Below are 22884 nucleotides of genomic sequence, written 5' to 3'. Positions count from 1 at the left end.
CAGCACTGGTGTAAAGAAGCTGGACAGACAGTCATAAATTGGTCCCAAAGCAGGTAGAAAAACCCTTCCCTGCGTTTTCTGGAGACGTGCTTTGGGGCGGCATGGTTCTTAAAATGCTGAGAAGGAATGGCAAATGCAGGCCATGACATTGAGGAACGCTTTTGGGAAAGAGCATGTTTAAAATTACTGGATGGGAACACACAACTTTCCCAGCATTTAGGATGAACCTACAGGACTCAGTCGTCATTGCTTAACTTACTTCAGTTGAACTTCTACTTGCTGATCCCTCAAACTAGTTGAATGTGGCAGATTCTGAACTCTCCATGTAACACAGCCCATGCTGCACTGAGCTCTCTATGGGAGCTTCCCCTGATTACCATTACAAAGGCAGCAGGCGTTTCAAGGGAGGAACCACTGGATTCTCTTTCAATCATTAAACCCCACCAGAAATGGGTGAAAAACAGGAGCTTTGTCACAGTGTTGTATAAAAGCTACTGTTCTCGCTCTCTCTTGTTCTGATCCAGCATTAAGGAGGAGGCTTCTGTCTCTTTGTTGTCATGGTGACATGAAAGGATGACTTGTTTACCTACCTGTGAAACAGGAAAGTGTCTAGACTGTGCTAGCACATCTGATTCTGCTAAACACCTGAGAATTTCTCATACAGCCCTTAATAACTCTACCTCCTGACTGCCTCCTGCTGTATATTTACTACAGTACGTTTTTCTACAAGGCCCCAGAGTACGTCCCGGGTGCATCAGGGAGAATGGCTTAATTGAGTGAAAACGTGTGTAATTGATCATATTTATTAGGTACTCACATGCGAGGTCTGGGCCCGCCTCCCTTGCATACTGGAACACAGTGCCCCCTGGTGGCTGGGAGGACCTTCAGAGAGGCAGTGGGAGCGTCGACAGGGTAGGGTGTACGCCCCGTACCCACCACTGTCCTCCTCTCCTGGGGACAGCATCTCGTCAGTCATCTCCCCCCCTGCGGTCCGTTCACCATCTCGGCTATACTTGTAGCGGGGTTTCCGAGAGCCACGAAGTGTGGCGGCCTTCTGAGTGCAGAGTTCATCCAAAGAGTTGGCCCTCTCCCCAGAGTGGTTCTCACGTCCCCTGTGGAAGTCCCCATCCTCCCTGTGAGTATCCTGAAGGATCTCCTCTGTGCTGGTCAGGTTCTCCTGGCTGAGGTCGGAGAGTGAGAACTCTAGCGAGTCCTCCCGCCACATGTCCGCAGACTTGGAACGCTTCTTCTTAAAGCTGCTGCTGCTGCTGTCCCCAGGTGCATCGCTGACCCTCTGCAGGTATGTCTCCTCACCCGTGTAGAGGCCCTCATCATCCTCTCCATCTCCCACCACCGTGTCACCGCCATCCTCCGAGCCCGGTGTGGTGGCTGGGTCCCCACCCGGGTGGTCGTGGAAGGACATGGGCCGCAGGTTCATGGCCACCCGGTCCACCCAGATAGGGTCGCTGAACTCTCCCAGCGTGTCCGTTCCGTCAAAGGGCTCCAGCCCGTTTTCGGCCAGAGACTGCGGGATGCTGGGCGTGCTGCTGGACCGCGTGCTGGCCTCCGAGCTGCGGTGCTCGGCCTTACTGGATGAGGCGTGGCGTGATCGACGTGACTGCTTGCTGGAGATCCGGAGTGACCTAGACGTCTGCTTCCGGGACAGGTGCCCCTCTTCACCGTAGAAGGCATGATCTCCATTCTGGCTCTCCACGTTCCCCATGATTTAGCATCTGGAGGCACAATCAGAGAATTAAAGGGAATTAAACAAGCTGGTTTGGTTTAAGAGCTGATCTACGCAAATGACCTCGGTTCTGATTGGTTGCCCTGCACTGTGCCTCATTTAAACAACAGCAATTAAATGCATCATTAATTCCAACATTTGCACTGAAATTGTCAGGGATATTAGGGGCAAAAAGGCAGGTTTATCCACTTCTCTTGGATGTCTGGATCCTTGGAAGGCTCGTACATCCACACAGCAAGAAATTGCTTATTTTGAGCGTCTAGCACTCCACTTTGAGGTGATACAGCTTAAGCTAAGGCTGGAAAGCCAGCAGTTAATTGGGTAAATCAGTTAAATTTAACGCCACCCTGTAGTGTGATGTCCCTGCAGGTTTTCGGTTTGGTTACACAGGAATGTACCATTCCTAGGGTAAAGTAGGCTTAAATAAAATGTTGTAACAGAATTTTCCTACATTCTTACTTTAGCATCTATTAAATATATTAAATATATATCTAGTTGAGGCTTTCAGAGGGTCCTAAAGGTTAATTAGGAAGTCCTGGAATCCCCAGGACCCTCCACATTCTGCCCTTTGCCCTTTGTTTACATAGTACATCGATCCAATTTTTAAAAAGGCTAGTTTTCCCAAGATACAATCCATTTAAAAGATACATAACACAGTATTTATCATACCAGCTGGTTTAAAGAAGAACATACTGTTCCTATTGTTGAGCTGTCTCAGTGACACATTGGCTCTGAAGCTCTCAAACCCGATCGACCAGCGCATTACACCTTCCTCCCTCAAGGCTGTAAACACTCAGAGCTGAAGGCTCACTTTCCATTGCAGTTCAGTACAGTTTCTAAAGCTGTGCACACTTCAGAGCAGAGATTCGGAGAGAAAGTGTCTGCTGAGGAGAAAATCAGTGCATGGCAGGAGAGTGAAGTCTCACCATCCAGACACAGATGCGCACCCCCACACAAACACACACCTCGGAGTGAGAGCAACGCAGAGCGTGTGATCAGAGCCTCATATATCTCTGACGCACAACAGCCTGCTGAGGCCGACCTCCTGCTCCGGCAACACCGGCATGTATTTATGATACACAGTAAAAAGCAGGCTTTAACACCGTGTTTGAATGGAATCTAAAGGGTTGTCTTATAATGGTTTGCTACTGAATTCACATTAATGTAAAAACTTTGGAGAGAGAGAGACCTCTATTAGCTAACAGCTACTATCAGAGTGCTCTGTTAGCAACACTGGATAAAAGCAGTGAGGTCACAGTGATATGTGGAAAAAGGTGGTGCTTGAAAAACAGAGGGATAAGTTACACAAGCCCTGCAGGCACCAGACGTCAATTTGACGTCAGATAGGCATTAGAGTCTGACTTTGAATTTGACAAAAATTGTAATGTGGAGTCTTGGTTGCTGATTTTAGTGAAAAATCCATTAAAAACCAATTGATTTGTTCCCCTTTATCTCCCAATTTGGTACTGACAATTAACAGACTCGTCCAAAGCCCCCCCAAGCAATGCTCTCGACACTAGGAGGGTAAGAATTTAACACGTCTATTCCAACACATGCAAAGCCAGTCACCTCTTCTTTTTAAACTGCTACCAATGCGGCATCGCCGGGCAGCCAAAAATCTCGGAGAAAAGCATTAGGTGCCCAGCTCTCCACCCACAGAGAGAGAGCACAGTCAATTGTGCACTCTCTGACTCTGGCCACTGATGGCAAAGTGGAATGGCTCAGGTCCCCCGGGCCATAGTAGTGGTGCCACAGATGCTGAACTTTGGTTACTGACAACACGTCAACATCTAACAATGATCAGCACATATTGAGGGTGATACGCTTTCTTCAAAGAGGAACAGCCAGGTTCAGTATATGTGGCTATTATGGGGTCAGACGGTGACTGATCAGTGTCAGAAGGTGCTAAAAGTTTGGAAAGACTTGGGAGAAGAACACTTCTTCCCATTAAAGCCATTTCGGAGAAAAAAGGGAGGAAGAAAACAGAGCAGTGACGGCCTTCCTTCCACTCAGACCTCATGGGGGAGTTTCTGCAGTCCCTGACTGGAGCTTTAATCACAGTTTCTGCGGTTGTGTGCTGTCTTTGCATATAAGGGTGATGAAATACCTGAAGTGGAACACTGGCATCACTGGCATCTCCGCAGCGGCGCGTCTCTCTTCACATACTTCATGGTCTTACGCAGCTGCTCGGCTCAGGCAAGATTCTAAAGGAGAGAAAGGGGGAATAATGTCATGCCTATGGAAAAGCCTGCAGATGAAAGAGGTTGTTTATAAATCTTTAAATAAGGGACTTCAAGACAAGGGTTCAGTTCTATAGGGGAAGAGAACTGTACCACAGTGTTCAGTGCCAAAAATAGAAGAATACAGTACAGTCGGAAATGGAGGGGGAAAAAAAGAAAGACACAACACACATGGCCTAAGGTAAAGAAGAATAAAGCCCTGTGCGAAGTGCTTAGTACATAAGGTCACATGCACACTCTTACTCACACGAACACACACAAAAGCGCCAACTCGCCTACAAGCCCACACATTATCTCCAACAGCAAGGAAGGAAAACAAACTGCCCTGATTTCACAAGCGAGCTGAGAAAGTAGCATATATCCCTTTATGAGCTTCTGCTTTATAAGGTAAAACGTGAGTAAAGATCACAGTAAATCTGCAGCAATACAGAAGCACAAACTCAATTATATCTCTCTCGATGCCAACATGACCTAATTTCCTCTAAATCTAATGCTGAGAGAGAGAGAGAGAGAGAGAGAGAGAGATGTCTCTTATTTCCATACTGCAGTAAGCATGAAGAACTGAGGATGATTATGCAGTGTGTGCGAGACCCAGAGTATGTAGTGTGTGGATTAGCCTTGAGAAGAACATAGTCAATGCTCCACTAACCCAAAGAGATGGAGGGAGAGAGACAGAGAGAATGAGAATGAGAGAGAGAGAGAGAGAGAGAGAGAGAGAGAGAGAGATAGTAGGCGAGCACAAAGCAATGGCAGTGGAGTGTACTGTTTGCTCAGCAAATTGAAGCTCATCTGGAAAACGGCTGGTGTACATTTCCATTAATGTAATTCTGCAGCATTTTCCAAGCATCTGCCCACTGACTTCCATTATAAGTATGATTTGAGTTAACAAGCTTTTAAATTAACCTGCACTGCTTCATCATCTGTCCACTGACCTCCATTATAAGTGTGCTTCAACTTAACAAGTTTGCAAAGTACCCTGAACTGCTTTAGTATTTGCCCACTGACTTCCATTATAATTATATTTTTGCCATCTGCCCATTGACTTCTATTATAAGTGTTTTGAGTTCTTTGACCTGCTTTAACATCTGCCCATTGACTTCCATTATAAGTGTGCTTCAACTTAACAAGTTGTCAAAGTAGCCTGAACTGAATTCTTCAAATCAACAAGCTTTCCAATAATTTAATAATAACCACTTCAGCATTTGCTCACTGACTTCCATTTAAAGTGTAATTCAAATCAACAAGCTTTCCAATGAATCTGCGCTGAATCAGCACCTACCTACTGACTTCCATTATACATCTTCCATTATACATCTGCTGAATCAAGTTTTTTAAATGAATCTATAGTTTTGGCATCTGCCCATTGACTTCCATTATAAGCGTGTTTTGAGTTCACAAGTTTTCCAATAATTCTGCCCTGCTTCAGCATCTGCCAACTGACTTCCATTTTAAGTGTGTTACCAATCAACTAATTTTCAAATAAATCTATAGTTTTGTCATCTGCCCATTGACTTCCATTATAGGTGTTTCGAGTTCACAAATTGTCAAATGAATCTGTACAGCTTCAGGGTCTGCCCATTGACTTGTATGATAAAAGTGCCTCCAATCAACACGTTTTTAAAGTAACTGGACCTGCTTTAACATCTGCCTATTGACTTCCGTTATAAAGGTGTGTTGGGTAAACAAGTTTTTAAAGTAATTTGTACTGATCCAGCACCGCCCTACGGACTTCTATTCAAAAGTAGTATTTTTGAAGCATTTCTTTTGGTCTCATGACATTTTAACATGATGTCAAGGGGAACTAGAATTTTCAAATTAAGCAATAAAGTAAATAAACAGAGCAGGAATCTGGTCTTTTCCAACCCATCCGGTTCTGATATTATTGTAGCTGTGTGTGTTCATATATGTGTGTGTGTGTGTGTGTGTGTGCATGTCAGTCCGTCCCTATGGGTTAAACACAAATGTTTCCCACGGAACCAAAAGAAGAGGAGGATGCATGCATGTGTGTGTGTATTTTTTTGGGGAGGGGGGGGGGTGGAGTGGTCAGTTTGTCTGGATCATGTCCTGTTCCTTTTACTGAGGTCAGCAGGACCGATCACTGATCACATACACACACAGAACAGAACAGGAAGAGAGAATGAAAGAGAGAGAGAGAGAGAGAGAGAGAGAGAGAGAGAGAGAGAGAGGCTGATGCTCCAGCTTTGGTGTAAGGATGTGCAGATCTCTGCAGTGCAGCAGTCGACCCCACTGTAGAGTTACATAAACTAGAGATGGCCCCGTTATTCTTTCCTCTCTTTTTTCTTTCCTGCTGCTCTTCTCTCTTCTTTTTCCCAGCTCATCCTCCCTGCTCTCCTCACCCCTCATCCGCATCATTTCCTCTAAAACGGCCTGCTCTTCCTTTCCTGCAGCCTCGGCTCATCTGTTACAACAGCTGGAGGAAACTCCACCACAGAAATACTGCCCTGAGAGCAGCATTGCTGGCTGGTCAGTAGGATTTGGGTTTACCATTTCCTTATGATTAAACAGCCCACCGTCACAGTTTGCATACAGAAACACTCTGCATATCTCCATAAGATCGGATATCTGAAGAAACGTGCTGTGTGTGGGGCTGTAGCAACTTTTAAAAAGTGATGATGTATTCTCTGAAGAGATGAATATTTAATAAATGTGTAACTATGCACATATTTTCAGGTCTGGTGCGATTCTTTTTATTCGGACAAGCCCTTATTTATAAGTATTACTTCAGAACAAAAACTCAAAAGAACATATTTCAGCATGATTGTGGGCATGAGAGTGTATGTACAGCATAAGCCCCTCCCCTGTTATTCTATTTTTCTATGATTGGCTAATGTGAATAAGTAGTTTTGATAGAAGACAAATGGGAGACCCTCGGTTTGGATCAGACCCTAAACAAGAGTTATACTGACAGCTGTAATTTTCAATGCATCCATTAATAGTGGGTGTGGCCTTAACTGAACATAAAAGAAAACAATTCCAGTATATATAGACCACTCCTACATCTATAAAGTCTACTGGGTTTTTGACCCCCTTAGAGCACAGTATACTCACGTACCTGCCAACGACTAGTTACACTCCTAGCCTCCTTGCTAAACAGTGGCTCTTCCACCAGTATAGTGCAGCTGTGTTCTTGATTATCCCCATTAATTCATGAAAACACATCAGACATGGTACCATAATCCTATATCACATTCGCTCTCCTTCATTATCTCATCCCTAATCTCTCTCTCTCTCTCTCTCTCTCTATTTTTATATCTACCCATCTATTGCTGTCGAACCCCTGACCTTCCGCTTATGTAATTCAAGCAGATCCAAATGTTCAGAAGCTGCAGTTCCTCTGCCTTTTGCTGGCCATATCAAATCAGGTTAGGAAGATTAATGCCATCAAATAATAATAACAAACAAGAAACAATGAGTAAACCAACTCTCCGTCTCTTCTCTACCTCCTCCCTCGCTCCTCTCATTCACGTGCTAGCTGGCATGCCCCTGCAGCGTGATTAAACTGCAATAACCTGTTAGAAATCTCACCGGCCTGCTGGAGGGAGCAGTGGGGCCCTTTTAGAGTGTACAATGTACAAAGAAAAGGAAGCTGCATTGAAGGTGGTGTTTGATGTGCTGCGTCAGATAAGCTACACAACAAAGCTTAGAAAGCTTTAAAAGTGAGACACTATATGGCAAAATGTTTGCAGACACCTGCTCATCCAGTGCAATGAGTCTCTACTCTTCTAGAAGGCAGCTTCACCCTAAGTTAAGGATTTAGCCACAGGTCCAATACTGATGTGGAATGACAAGCTCTGGATCGGAAATGCAGCTCTTACTCATCCCAAAGGCATTGAAGGGGGCTGCATCACTCGAGGGTATGCAGTTCTTCTGCTCCACAGTATAACGCTGGGGAGCTTGATATCCCTCCAGTCGATGCTTTATATCGGGTATGGTGACCTTTGGCTTACGTGCAGGGTTCACCCCTTTCCACGTACCGCTGGGCCACCCCTAGCGACCTCCAGCTTGAGCCGATTGAGAGAACACGCTCTGGGGAGTGTAAAAAGAGCTCAGTGTGGCTGAGAGAAGCATGACAGATAAGGCCACAACAGGGACTCTTACGAGGCTGAACTCTGTTACATAGTAGTGCCCTTAGAGCCCAATTGGGCCTAGCCATGTTCTTTTGAGATTGTTTGGGTGTTAGTGACAGGTTTTTTTGCAATAAGAGACCCCCCCCCCATTCAAGCTGTTTGTATAACTGAGTACCATAACTTAATGCAACTAAAGTCACTAAAAAAAAGGGTGTCCACAAACCTTTTAGAAATAACAGTACGTAATAAGTTTCCTTACTCAAACGTAGCCTTGCAGCTTTAGTGCACAACTAAAGATCCAAACATGATTCAGCCCATCAGCCAAGACAGGTTTCATATCTGATGTGTTCTTCCATAGTACAGAAAGGGAGATGCTAGGCTAACGATGCTAACAAATGCCCTCCCGAAAACGTCTCTCAACACATTCAACAGGTCTTAACCTAGGTCTTAATTCTTCTAACAGACAAATTGATGTGGTTTAGAACAAGGTGTGACTTATTTTCCCCATTGAGCTGAATGATGGGGTAGCCGTGTTGAGTAACAACAGCAGATTTGACCATTTACATTTATGGCATTTAGCTGACGCTCTTATCCAAAGTGACTTACATGGTTACTCATATTACAGAGGTGGGCCAATGTAGTGTTAGGAGTCTTGCCCAAGGACTCTTATTGGTTTAGCACAGCATAGTCACCCAGACCGGGAATCGAACCCCAGTCTCCAACATGGTTTCGTAGCTCAGTGGCAGGTAGTGGTGGTATGTGTTGCGCCACACCAACCACCATTTATGCAGTGTGTGATATTCCATGTTATGGACCAGTTTGAAACTGAAATAGCACTGCTAAGCTTTTCTAGGCTAGTTTACATAGGATTTGGATCAATTCGTGAAGCAAAATGTCTTTTTTAAATGTTAGCATCTCCCGTTCTAAGCTAAAGAAGCATGCATCACGATACCAAACATGTCTTGGTGTATCGACTACATCTGGGGCAAGTAATAAATCGCCTTAATGAATGGACCAAAGAAAATTGACTACAATAACATTAACATTTTGTTATAATAACTAATGTTATTATTAATGTTCCATGATTTTTCAATGAAAAATTCTCCTGTTATTTGCTAGTAGCTGAAAGACTGTCCAGGCTAGCTAGTTAACATGGTACTGCACATTCATGATACCATGGTCATATAATATACGGGCAATGATTGGTCATGTGAAAAATTATGCCACTATAAAAGTTTGTGTTTTATGTTATTATATATAATGACAACAGGAGCACATTACAATATTTTCCATGACTTGTAAGTAATTACATTTTTAAAATTTTGTTATTTTTAAAGAAATATTCAGTACTGGATTTTAGCATGTTTATTTTCCACCCTGCCATTTCAGAGCTACCAGTATAGGTTATGCTATTGTGCCGCTGTGTCATACAGTTCTGGAAAGCGTTTGGGGAACTGGGCCCTGGACATATGGTCATATGGGACAGCACCCAGGCTTCATTATGGGGTGTCTGACTCACTGTCACCAGGCTTCAGCTTTGACACTAAACAGAACACACTGAGAGAGAGAGAGAGAGAGAGAGAGAGAGAGAGAGAGAGAGAGAGAGAGAGAGAGAGAGTGAGGGTGAGAGGGAACTTTAATCACAAGCACTTAGTAGGACAGCACCTCCTCCTCACTGTGGGGGATGCGCCTGCCTGAAGTCTGTTATTAAAACACATACACACACACACACATAGAAGGTGCTAGCGTCTATATGTCTATATATGTATATGTCTATAAAAACAGTAAAATATGATGTTGGAAACATTTCCTTTCAATTTCTGGTTCACGTCGACATGATTGCACACCAATCAGCCAGAACATTAACACCGCCGGCGTGTTTCTACACTCAGTGCCCATTATATCAGCTCCGCTTACTATATGAGAGCAGTTTGTAGCACCACTCTTTTACTCGTACCAGAGCAACACACACCAACATGCCACTACGTCAGTGTCATTGCAGTGCTGAGAATGACCCACTACCCAAATTATATCTGCTCTGTGGTGGTCCTGTGGGGTCCTGAACATGGAAGAACAGGCTGAAAGGAGGCTAAAAGAGTCAGAGAGAGTATGCAGAGAAACAGTTGGACAACAGTCTGTGCTTAGAGAACTATAAAGTGCTCCTATGTGGTAAGTGGAGCTGATACAATGGACAATGAGTGACGAAGGAAGGGGGTGGTAATATATATATATATCTGTTTTTGCCATTTTTTCATGTTAAATGGATCAATAGAAATGCTCCAAAACTTTTTTTTTATTTCCTTTAACTTCTATTGAGTGTTATGTTTTTTTCTACTCCTGTAAAGTTACTATTTACAGTATATGGGGCTTCTGTCAATCAGAGAAAATTCCATGATAAAGGGACTCGGCAAAGGCATTTTTTTCAATCTTAAATATTTAAATATGCACTGTCTTCTGCAAATGTCTTCTTAGAATAGTATCTTGCTGTGAGTGTGTTAGCTAGTTCCAATCTAATACTAAGTTTATCAAGTCAGTCTTTCATTATGGGAAATCAGATGAGCTGCTGCTGGAACTGAACAAACCCATACAGTGTCTGGAATTCACTGAGAAGATCAGCAACCAGACCATCTAACTCGGTTCTTCTACCATCACTTTAGTTACCTTACTGACAAGCACCACACTCTACTACTTTACAGCAAATATATTACCACATCATAGTGCTGAGATAATAACTTTACAAAAATATCACTGTTTATGACTTTTGCACATCTCTGAACATGGCTTTACAAAACCGGCATTCCCAACACTACAGCATTTTCTCATTTTTTCTACAAAGTCAGGACATTTTAGTCCTGAAAAGGTACGAAACTGCGCAAACCCCCACTCCTACATAACAGCACTGCCTAAGTCATCACTCTCTAAATCAACACGCTTCTCTCCCCCTACGGAAAAACAAATCTCGATCCACCCAAACAGTGCTTATGCAAGAGTCAGACAGCGAAAAGTAGCAGCAGCGCTGCTGAGCGTCATCACTTAACCTTTGCAAGCGCATTTCCAATTACAAAAAGCAGCGGAATCCTGCACGGCCACCCTGACTGTCTTAAAACCCTTCATTTGTTGCTTATGTAAAATTTAAACACAATCCCCCACAACTCCTCCTTTCTTGCTTTTTCTATCTCCCTTTCAGAGGGATGTTATGTCCCCCCCTTTCCCCACCAACCCCATCTGCAGATTTGGCAGTGTGGATCTGCAGGGTTTTGGAGAGAAAGAGAGAGGAGGATAATGGGATTATGGAACTGAATGACTCTCACCCCCCTGCATCCCCCCCTTCTCCATCTCTCTGAAGGCAGATTGTATGAAAAGAATAGCCTCTTGGAAGTAGAGTAATGTAGAAGGGCTTTAAGAGGAGGTCATGGCCCTCCCAAACCCCAAGAGGAGGCCAAGACTCACCCACCTCCTCATTCCTCCTCATAACAGTGGTCTAATAGCTTATACACAACCCACCTATAACCCCTCCCATTGTAAACAGTTTGCAACATCTGGTCTAACGTTTTTGTGTAACTATTGCTCAGTCTCGGCCGATAATTTGAATACTCGAGTATTTGTTTCTCAAATTAGTATTGATTATTGATTGATTATTAACAAAGTTTTTGGATGGAACAGATATTATTAATACATGGAAAATGAATGAAAATAAATAAACAAAATAAATGAATAAATAAATTGCTGGTTTTCTTTAATGCATTGTAAATTTATGCTTGGCCTTCACAGCACCTTGCCTCAAAATGCAATAAACTCAACACAGCAGGAATTCTCAACAACATCTCAACATCTCTCAACATCTCAAATATGTAAAGTAACAGATTCTTATACTGACACCTTTCACATTATAGTAGACCTTAAATATGTTCACGTCACACTTCAGTTCATTCGCTCTATCACTATTAAAACTGTTGCTGCTTATACTCCTAAAAATAACAATGCTACAAATGGATCCTGTAGAAGAACCACTTCTGGTTCCATAAAGAACCGTGTTTGATGTGAAAGCGCAAAGAACCTTTAAAGCAACACTATGGAAAATTGGCAATTCTTGCTCCTGGGCTCTCCCTACCACCAGGCATTCTCACTTTGAGATGCCACTAAAGGGCATTATTTAAAGGCCATGTCAGTAACTCTTTTCTCTCTATTATAAGTGAGTGGAGCATCACCAGGATTTTAAAGCTGTTATTTAAGGGTAAAAATGTTTAGGTTCCTAAAGTACATCAAGTGAATGTTCCCTAAACCTTTTAATGGTTCTTCTACGGCATTGCTCACAGAGCCATTTGTTGTCACTTTTTTTTAACAGTATACTGGATGGCTTTTGAACTGCAGTAATAAGCATAACACACATACTGAGAGTTACTGCTCCTGTTGTGCAATTTGTTCTTTTCTTTCTACACATTATAATTTTATATTCAGAATTAATTACACAGTGAATTACATCTACATTTGATTTACATTCTGTATGAATGGCTTTGAGTCAGCATTTCCGACATTTTCCATTCCTTTTCCATTCATTCACATTTATTTGAGTCTTAAATTCCAAAATTCTAGTACATGTGATAACAATGTAAAGAGCCAAATAACCCAATTCAAGCTGCTTTTATTATAGCTGGCCATAAATGCAACTTCTAAAGGTTAAACAAAGCAAGACTCTAGCATTTCAATGTGCTTCCTTTAACTGTGCCCTTACATCCTGTATGCGGTGGCCACACATTTATCTGTAGTCAAATGTATGCACTAACGACGTCCCTGGCTATAAATCATTTAGACAGGTTGGGGAAAAAGCCATAGACACTCAGTCATTATAATCCTCCCTCCTTTTGGGCTGTATCAGGAGGGAAAGGGCAGCTGTTAATGCTGACGAGTGTGGGATGGGAGGAATAAGAATGGATGGAAAGAATACCTCCCAGACAGACGGAGGAAGAACGGCTGTGGGGAAAAGACAGGGCTGCACACTTCTTCCCTTGCACCGGGTCCCATTAGCCAAGCGTACAGTCTTTTGTTTTTCGGTTCGCTATCGCTTAAGGCCTAGGGCAAAGAGCGGAGTTACAGAACTCCCCTAAGCCCACCGGTACAGCAGACAGAGAGAGAGAGAGAGGGGAAGGAGGAGAGAAGACAAGGAAAGAGGACTTCCATTGTTCTCTTAGCCTGAGTCTGTAATTCAGCATGCGCTCAGCCCGGCCCTATTAGCCTAATTGAGGGAGCAGAGACAAAGAGACAAACGCAATCAGCACATGGTCTGCTTTCTACACTGCTGAGTCATTAGCTTACTGAAATCTACAGACGATGCCTTCCTCAGTCTCACTGCCAGCGGTTTTGACCATTTATTCTATTGAGGGTATTCCTCCTGTCTTCATTCATGTTCATTCGGAGAGCAATATTTCGCAGAAGCTAACAGACGCTTTTTATTTCTTGGGGAAGAAGAGCTATACTGTACATGTTGGGTAATGTTTAGCACTCGCTTTCAATCAGAGTGTTAATTGTTGTAAGTGTGCCCTGTGCCCTGTTTACACTGCTAAAGTTTTATTGCCTGCTTAGGTTACAGTCTATACTGTTTACAATATATACAGTATATTGTTGTTGTACAGTAGATCAGCATGCGAAATCAGTGCTTCCTGTGCTGCCATGTTTTTATTGCTACACTAAAAATACAAGCTTTAGGTTCTTGTTGGATGCACTATATGTTTTATTCCCGAGTGTGCAGTTGAGCGGATTCAGGACGTAGCTTAGATTGGAATGTGCTTAGGCTGCGTTCTTTTCAGCCCTGGTTTTCAGGTGTTTCGAGTCTCCAAGTAGGAGATTTTAACTCAAACGCACCTACAAGTTGGAATTGCTACTCAGAAAGTTGGGAGAGCCTCACCAATCCCATGTTTAAAATCCAACAGTAATAAAAGCAGTAGTATTACACAGTTTATTAGCATCTATTTATGTGTCATTAAATTTCTTAGTGGATGTGTTTTCATGATGTTTGGATGTGCAAAACACTGTATATTGTGTAAACAGGTGGTATAGCTAACAGTGCACATAAAAAGTGGGACATATTTTGGTTAGCTTCACTATAAAACACAAGTAAAGCATTGTCAAACCAATAGTGGTAAACTCATCTAACCTATTTTTGGAAATGTTTTGAAATAGTGTACAATTATCTGAATGTTCAACTCATTCCCAACTCCAACTTCAGAGGTAAATGAACGGCAGCATTAATAACTACATTTACATTCAGATTACATTATGTGTCGACGACACATGAAGACAACTCATTGATGAACTTCTGATATTAATTTTAATGCCAAACACTGAAACAAATTGACAGAAATGGAAAAGGATGGGTTGTCTTTCCACAAAACAAGACCAAAACACAGCAAGAACTGTTCACCAAAACTGAACCATACAGAAAAATGTCCTCCACTTACAAACAGAGGTCATCTGGCATCTAATGGAGGTTTAGAATCCGTTTATTCGGCAGAGTTTCTCAACTTGTTTCAATGATCTGCAAGTAAGAAATAATGCATATTAAATAACATTAATCATTAAACTGCAAGTAGGTATGATGTCCAATATTATTTAGCACAAATACCATTGCCCTATCTCCCAGGTCTAACGGCAAGAGCCTGTTTGCGGGCCCACACTTCAGTTGCTCATATTATTTACGTGTATTAGTTTTTTTACTAGTTAATGCAGTTGATAAAATAATTACTGAATACGGCTTAAATCCTAAAGTGGTTCATACTAGTTTGTTGGCTGAGTTAAAAAACAGGTCCCCACCCAGCATTTACCATTTCACCTCCTCTACACACATTCATTCTCACGCAACCGGGGGGGGGGGGGGGGGGGGGGTTCTCAGGTAACAGGCTATAATGGTTTCTGCTATAGCATCTTCTTACTTTACTCAGTATTACAGAGGTGCCTCTTTTATTCACTAAAAGCTGGGCAGGTGCAGCCATGCTTAACAAACAAAAACCCTAGCCTGTCCCAACAGGAGAGAACCAGTTCCTCTCCCACTTTCCCTCCCTCTCCTTCTTTCACTCACACCCTGTACCCAAAATACCATCATAATCCCACCTGTTGAATGCAGCAAACGAAAACGTTGCTAATGTGAGGGGTGTGTGTTTGTGTATGTGTTTGTGTGTTGAAAACAGTTAGCATCAAAGCACGGCAGGTAGAACCCAGACAGGCTTGACGAGCTTCATCTTTTACACCACAACAGTGCCATGTTACGATATGCAATACTAAAAAATGACATATTATGTAATAACGGATTATACTGCTGTAACCTATGTTATATACTGTACAACAAAATATAAGGACTTAATTGGTAGCTTTTGTAATTAAAAGTACAATACAGGCCCCCTAGTTGCCATTGTGCAGGTGGAATGATAATTGACGTTGAATTTTTGTTTTATTGGTTAAAATCTGTCGCAAGAGGACGTGTATGCTCACGCTGCATCTGAATCTGTGCTTTCTGTTTGCTGCCATGTTTTCCCTGCTGTATACAAGGTGTAGAAGACTTAAGTTCTTGTTGGATGCGCTGTGTTTTTTCCTGAGTGTAGTTTGGATCGATAAGTGCGTATTATTATTTTTGTTTGTACCAATTAAATGCAACTGATACGTGACATATTCAAAAAGGTAACTCAGTAACTACAGGGACTTATGTATGCATATGTGTATGCATATTCTTTGGTAATAGAAGTTTGTAATAAAACATTTTCGGCCTGCCAGTAGGCCATAAGCTGTTTAAGGGGTTAATCTGTGTTCTTTTTTTCAAACAATATCAATAAAATACAGCAACATCAGTGAGGTGTCAAGTTATTCATAGGGAAAGTACATTAAATTACAAAAATGGTGCTTACTCGTAGGCCAGAAGAAAGAGTTTATAGTATGTTTTAGTGTTTGGTATATCAGGTTCTCCTTGATATCTGTCTTACACAGTGTTAACATATTTTGATTACATCTACAAATAATTCTTTCTGATTGTTGGGTGTATTACGAACACATTGGTGAAATCTAGATGTGGCAGGGTTACAGATTGGCTTCCCCTGATTAGTTAAATGCTTAGAGGGCTCATTAGCGTATTGCCAAGGCCAATGCTACAATAACAACAGTCCCTTAGAAGTTGTGGTTATTGCTTGCTTGTAATTGCAAAAGAATTATGCTATTTTATCTTTATTTTTTGTGAATTGTAGCTCATTAAAACAGTAGAAATGCAATTCTAAACGTTCTATTCATTAAGCATGTGTGTTTATACATGGAAAAGGAGATGATTTATTAAACCGTCTTAATTTGTGGAAAGAAGACCGAATAAAACCTGTTTATACAGAACATGAATGAATGCCAGGGTTATTTGTTGTGGATGTATTTCATGAATTGAACATTATAATTTAAACAGTAGAACAAAAATAATATCTGCAGACTTTAACAGTATAGTGTGCAGCCTTGTTCTGGGCATTCTACAGACCCACTATTACCCCACCCAGGGCCCTCAGGCTGCCTCCCCAGCTCTCACATTCCTCAATGGATTCCCCATTGGGGGAAAGAGAAACAGGTGGAGGGTGGGGAGGAGGAGGTGAGAAGGTCGGTGTTCACTGAGATTAGCTTAAAGCAATAGTTCAGCACAAAAAAACTGATTTACCCCAAATGCAGACAATCCCCCTACCCCAGATTTGATCTGCACATACATTGTCTGTTGTCTGAAGCTCTTCTTTATGTTTGCACTGGAGTTACAAGGCTTATATAGTTACAGAAGTAACAGAAGCTTATAGGCAGCCCATTAGCATAGTACACAAAGCCCTCTCTGCATACCTAAACCATCACACCCTCACCTCAAACAGTAGTAGCAAAGTGAGCTTAAAGTAGGCACAGTATAACAGTTAGCTACAAACAGGGACTGAAAACAGTAGTAGTAGCAGTCGTCATCTCAAAGCAGTACCCAACACCTCTCTCTCTCTCTCTCTCTCTCACTCTCTCACTCTCTCACTCTCTCACTCTCTCACTCTCTCACTCTCTCTCTCTACACAGATAACAGGGGTATAAGCCTCTGTTAATTACTAGGTACATTATGTGTACTGAAAATAACACAAGCATGCCATAACTGTTAGTCCATTCTCACCAAGTAAAGTTGTAAAAATTCTTTTCAGCATTTAAAAATAATGACTAAAATGACAAAACATAATGTTGAAATGACAAATGTCTCAGATATAATGATAAAAAATATATAATAATATATAATACAATGACTATTTTTTTTTTAATAAATTACAAATTTTCTCAGTATTTTGACATAATGACTAATGTTGAAATAAACTTTCTCAGTATTTTGAAATTATTACATTGTGCGGAAATTATTATTATTATTATTATTATTGGGGTTATTATTAGAAGAAAGAGAGTAAGATGGAGAGAAGGCAGAGGAGAAGAGCAAACGAGATATTCTTGTTTCTGGATAAATCCTTTATGAGAAGCTTATCAGCACTGGTTCTGGTGTATTTACATGGTTTCGTTTTCCCCTGTAAGCCTCATTGCCTGGTAACTGAACACATCCGTCACACCATGGTGGTGAAGATTTAGATCTTGAATTAAAAGGAATAGAGGGAGGCCAATGAAAGCAACCTGGGAGGTAGCAGCACAATTCACTTCCATTCAAAAACCAGCTTGGGCAGATAACGTTCCAGCCTGGAGAGCTGGAGATGGAATCCCAGCAGGGTGGGGAAAACGAAGAAAAAAAAAAACCCATACAGGTTCAAAAATGCCATTCCAATGCATGGCTACACCCGCACACACATGCAACGTGAATATGAATATTCTCTCGCTTTGGATTATTAAGAGCTATTCTGTGTATATGGGGTACGTGGCACTATCAAAGCCTGTGTAATTTTTTGGCAAATGTCAAATGTTAATAGACATCAGAAGAAACGTGTGCTGTATGTAGTCAAAGTAATAAGACATTAGTTGGAAATGAGATAAAATGATTGCAAAATAATTTGCAATCACACCCCTGCATGTCAGGTCTGCTTGGGCACTGGTAGAAAGGAGCTAGTCTCTGGGGCGGGTAAATATTTACTGTCTATTAATTCTAATGAAACAGGAAGACGCCTCCCCCACGCCTGCCACGCTGAAGCTGATCAGTCTTGCGCCCTTGGTGACCTCTCGTGTGAGCAGTGACCATTGTAATGTTGTTTTTGCGCATGCTAGTGTGCGGGTGCCCATATGTATCCTCCCTAACTATACAACCATAAAGAGTTCCAGTATTTAGCAAGCTAGCTTGGATAGGAAATCCAACGGCTAAACTAAACCTAAATGTAAACCATCATATAACGAACTATGACATAATAAAATGACATTTAATCAGTGTAGCAAAGCTACAATAATCTCTCTATACTGTTATGCAATGCTATCATATCTTCTATGTTCTATTTTATGGAAAACATAATGCATTACAAGAAAATTCCCTTGATCTAGTGGGATTTTAATATGTGTAATGTGCTGTGGTGCAATGACCCATGCATGTTAATCATCAGACAACATTAAGAAATGTCCAAACAGTCTTGTTCAGGCCTTGCATCAGAGAGCTGCTACTGCCTCACATTTTATCAGAGCCTAGCAATACCTGTGATAGCAATGTCTCATAATCCTGGACCCAGCTCTTTCTTTTAGCTCCCTGTCCTGCAATTCCATTAAAAGTCGGCGGCTCTGATCAGAGTCTGATCTAACTCTTCACCGAGGCCTTACACTGCTCACACCCTTTACAGTCAAGCAGAGATCAGGCCCAGCACTGTATTCTGACCTTATATGTGTCTGCTTTACCCTATCTCTGAAGGTTTATGGCTTCGCCGTAGACCCTTTAAAGTCATACTTATCAGTCTCCGACGCTGGGATTACCATATATTAGCCTGCACGGCTCCCTGCTCCCACCTTAAAGCCTTTCAAGCAGGAGGAGAAGTCCTCCGTCTCCACGCTTATGCTAAAGGCAGCTGGCGAACTCCACTCGAGGGGATCCGTCAAGCCCTTACCCGAGATTTTAAAGAATTTCATGTTTCTGAAGGGGGCTTTAGAAGCCATAGTTAACAGGCTGTGATTTATATTCGTTACAGTCGCTACAACTTGTTTTAGTGAGCACACAAGGGGTTAAAATTAAATTCTAATGTTAAAGAAATGACAATTGAGCAAGCTCCCCTATTACGCAACACTACCAGTGCTGGAGGAGTGAAAGCCAGCATGTGGTTTCTGAAGCCACAAGAAGCCAGCCCACCACTTCTTGTTGAACTGCAGCTAACACAACATCCTAAGACAGCTGAACACGCTTGGAGGAGAACACTAACTGCCAATTCTGTTACATCAGCTAACAGATGCCCAGACTGGCTAGATTGATGGGGGAAGAGGGAGGCCGATATCAGCGGGAAATGCTGGATCCCGTATTGGAGGGAGAACATGAGCGAATCAGATCCAATCCTGTAAGGCGTAAAGAGTGTGATTTCAGCGTGATACCTTCCTTTTAGATGATCTTAGGGAAAGTGCTTGAAGGAAACCAGCCTAGAAGCTTAAACTTTTATTAATATGGCCACCATTTCACCAGATTAATATCAAGTTATTTGAGGATCTCTACATAAGACTTGCGGCCTACAGATCTAACTACCATTAGCCATAACATTAAAACCACCACTGAATGGTGAAGTGATAAACATTGATTAGAAATCTCTTGCGGTACGTGTTCACTGCACGCAACGCTCCTTTCGCCAGCACCTTGGCACTCGAGGGGCGTGTTTGTCTACAACGCAGGACGTGAAGAAACGTGCCAATCATGAAGTCGTGGATTTCAAATCAATTTCAAATGAATTATGTCCTCAAGAAGACAACTCTCGTAAACTTGGTTTCCTAAAAAAGGCCTTTTTTGATTGAAATATTTAGTAGTGAAGTCTGACAGTAGTTCTCAAATTATTATAGATTTTTTGTAACCGTACTCAGCCCTAAATATGGATGTTAAACACTCTAAATTTGCTACACCATGAACCGGAGAATAAAGACAGTGGCAGCTGTCGTGCTATATATGCTCTGGAAACATTCTCATGCTTTCTGGGTTCCCGTCCATGTCGTCTAGACGGAACTGCGTCGGCTCATACTGGTAGTGCATGGACAACAGACTGTTGAAAGCAGAAAAAAAGTGTAAGGATCTGAGCGACTTTGGCTAGGGCCAAATTGTGATGACTGATCACAACTGGGTCAGAATGCCTCCAAAACATCAGGCAGGTCTTGTAGGATGTTCCTGGTGTGCAGTATTTAGTACCTATCAAAAGTGATCCAGGGATCCCACCCAGACTCCCTGATGAAATCCGTCTAGGCCGCACTTCGCAACTTACAGGATTTAAAGGATCTGCTGCTAATGTCTTGGTGTCAGATACCACAGTACACCTTCAGAGGTCTTATGGAGTCCTGGTAGGTCAGAGTTGTTTAGGGACCTACATTATGTTAGGCAGGCATCAATAACTCAATTTCTAAATTGAGAAAATTGCCCCTCCCGAGTACAACACTGTGTGGATTAGTGGAGCTGCTCAGTTGAAGCGAGGTGCAGTTTGGGCCTGTAATTGACAGAGCAGTGCATGTCCACAGGCCAGGGCTAAATGAGGAAATGTGAGAGGATCAGGGGGGCTGGACAAAGACTGATAATCAGGCAGCTATTTGGACTCGTTGCTATCGTGCTCTTAATACTTTCAGGCCCAACCTTGCCAGATTAACTCTGATCTCACCTCTTTGGACGGCACCACAGCTAGCTTTTTTTTTTTTTTTACGAAATGCCCCGAAAACATCTGCTTATTTCACCACTTTCACATCGCTTGACTCATAAGCTGAGCATCTGTCTACATTAGCTGCAACTGTACTGTGTTCAAGTATGAAACAGAGCTGATAAATGCTGACACATACACACACACACACACACACACACACACACACACACACACACACACACACACACACACACACCGACACTCACAGCCCATCTCTTCAGGTCTGGACCGTGGTTACCTGGTTACAGGCAGTGGAGTGGGGGGTAATGGTAGGAGGATGGGGGCTAATTTCTCTCCTCTGTTTTTGGGAAGTGGAGGGGGTGATGGAGTGATGGTGTGTTGGGGTGAAAGAGGGATGGAGTGATGACATGCAGCAGGTGGGAGGGGGGTGGTGGTACAGATGGGCTTTGACTGCTCAGACAAAAAATAGAGTTTGGCTGAAGAACGTTATCATTAACACTCCCACACACACACACACACACACACACACACACACACACACACAGTCACACAGAGCTATACCCCCCACACACACTTACACACATACACTCACAGAAGGAGGGAGAGACAGAAATACACACAGAGAGACAAAGACACACAGATGCACACACACACACACACACACACAATTACACATCTCACAATTTTGGCGCTATGAAGAGTTCTCTGAGGGATGCCATAGGAGAACCACCTTTGGTTCCACAAAGAACCAAGTCTGTAACAGAGATAAGTGAGTGTGAAGAACCTTTTAAGCAAATGAAAAGTTCTGGAATCCATTCAAATGTTCTTCATACTCACATATCTCTATTACAAACATGATACATGATTCTTCATGGAGGCAAAAGTGGTTCTCGCTCAAAGAACCACGTGCGGCACCGGAGTAACAGGCCATAGGAAGTGGTCTAACTGGTCGAATACATTCTGGAGAAGATGGTCAGCTCTGGGTTTTGCTGTAGGTATGTTTGTCCTCGGTCACGTATGGTACGTCTGACACACTGCTGCCTCAATATTTCTAAGAGCGGCATTTCTCAGCGGAAGATGCGGACACAGCGGTGTAATCATCTGCCATTACAACTGATTACTCAGCAAACTGCAGCTGCCTGCAACAAGACTGGAACCAGAGCCAAGAGGGGAGATTCCCCCCTAGTTTTGATCACATCACACCATAGTGCTCATTACTCTGGCAGTAATAACACAACATCATCACATTAACCCTTTCGCAGCACACCAGCATTTACAACCCCATCTCTTCAAAAAGCACAGGAAGGCTGGGGCCCTGTCCACAAAAGCTTTCCTAAGAAACACTTACAAAGAATCTTAAGTTAAACCCTAAGAAGTTCATAACAATGGGCCAAGCGATCTTAAGAAGGAATTTCACTTATGCAGTTTTCACAAAAATTCCAATTCTCACCAGTGTTTTCTTATTGGGGATTGGTTGAATTTATGAAGACAAAGAGATTCATCATTATAAGAGCAGAGCTTTAAACAATTCTGGCCTTTACAAAACCCTTGGATTTTGGTTGCTGAACTTTGCTCAGGAACAAACCTTTAGGAATTTTTTGGATGATTTTGATGAATGAGGTCCAATGTTTTTGAATGCAATTTAAAGTTTGCCAAAGTTATTTACGACATATTTACATTTAGACATTGTGAGAAGCATTTTTACTTTTCCAATAATTACTAAAATCTATGCAAAACGAGAAAAAACTGAATCAAACTAAGTGTTTAAAAATCATAGTAAAGAAGAACCAAATGTGATGGTGAAGTAAATAGTCAATAAGAAAGAAAATTATTTTTAGGAAAATAGGATGACTGTGTCGCATATTCACCAGATGTTCACCAGTGTTGTCTTATTTGGGATTTGTTGAATTTCATGAGGACACTGAGATCAGTCATTATAAGTGCACAGCTGTGAACAATTCTGCGATTTAGAAACACATCATGAATCGGATGCAGATTTATTTTTAAGATTTTCTCAAGCATAAATTTACGAA

At 42.2% G+C, this 22884-nt stretch overlaps 1 protein-coding gene across 4 annotated transcripts in view; it reads right to left on the bottom strand.

Annotated features, from left to right (window-relative positions):
• Positions 1 to 22884, bottom strand: part of tiam1a (TIAM Rac1 associated GEF 1a) — a 98950-nt gene that overhangs the window by 59570 nt on the left and 16496 nt on the right. For 2 of the 4 annotated variants that reach the window (XM_072658620.1, XM_072658624.1), the window contains exons 2-4: positions 14528 to 14604; positions 3852 to 3948; positions 818 to 1733 (exon numbers count right to left, since the gene is read on the bottom strand). In XM_072658620.1, coding sequence (XP_072514721.1) covers positions 818 to 1723 — 906 coding nt within the window. In that variant the 5' untranslated portion in view covers positions 1724 to 1733; positions 3852 to 3948; positions 14528 to 14604. The remainder of the gene's footprint in view (positions 1 to 817; positions 1734 to 3851; positions 3949 to 14527; positions 14605 to 22884) is intronic. The other 2 variants (XM_072658621.1, XM_072658623.1) reach the window with 1 other exon arrangement.

The sequence above is a fragment of the Salminus brasiliensis genome, chromosome 16, assembly GCF_030463535.1.
Source record: "Salminus brasiliensis chromosome 16, fSalBra1.hap2, whole genome shotgun sequence".
NCBI lineage: Eukaryota > Metazoa > Chordata > Actinopteri > Characiformes > Bryconidae > Salminus > Salminus brasiliensis.
This window is presented reverse-complemented; position numbering and strand designations above follow the sequence as displayed.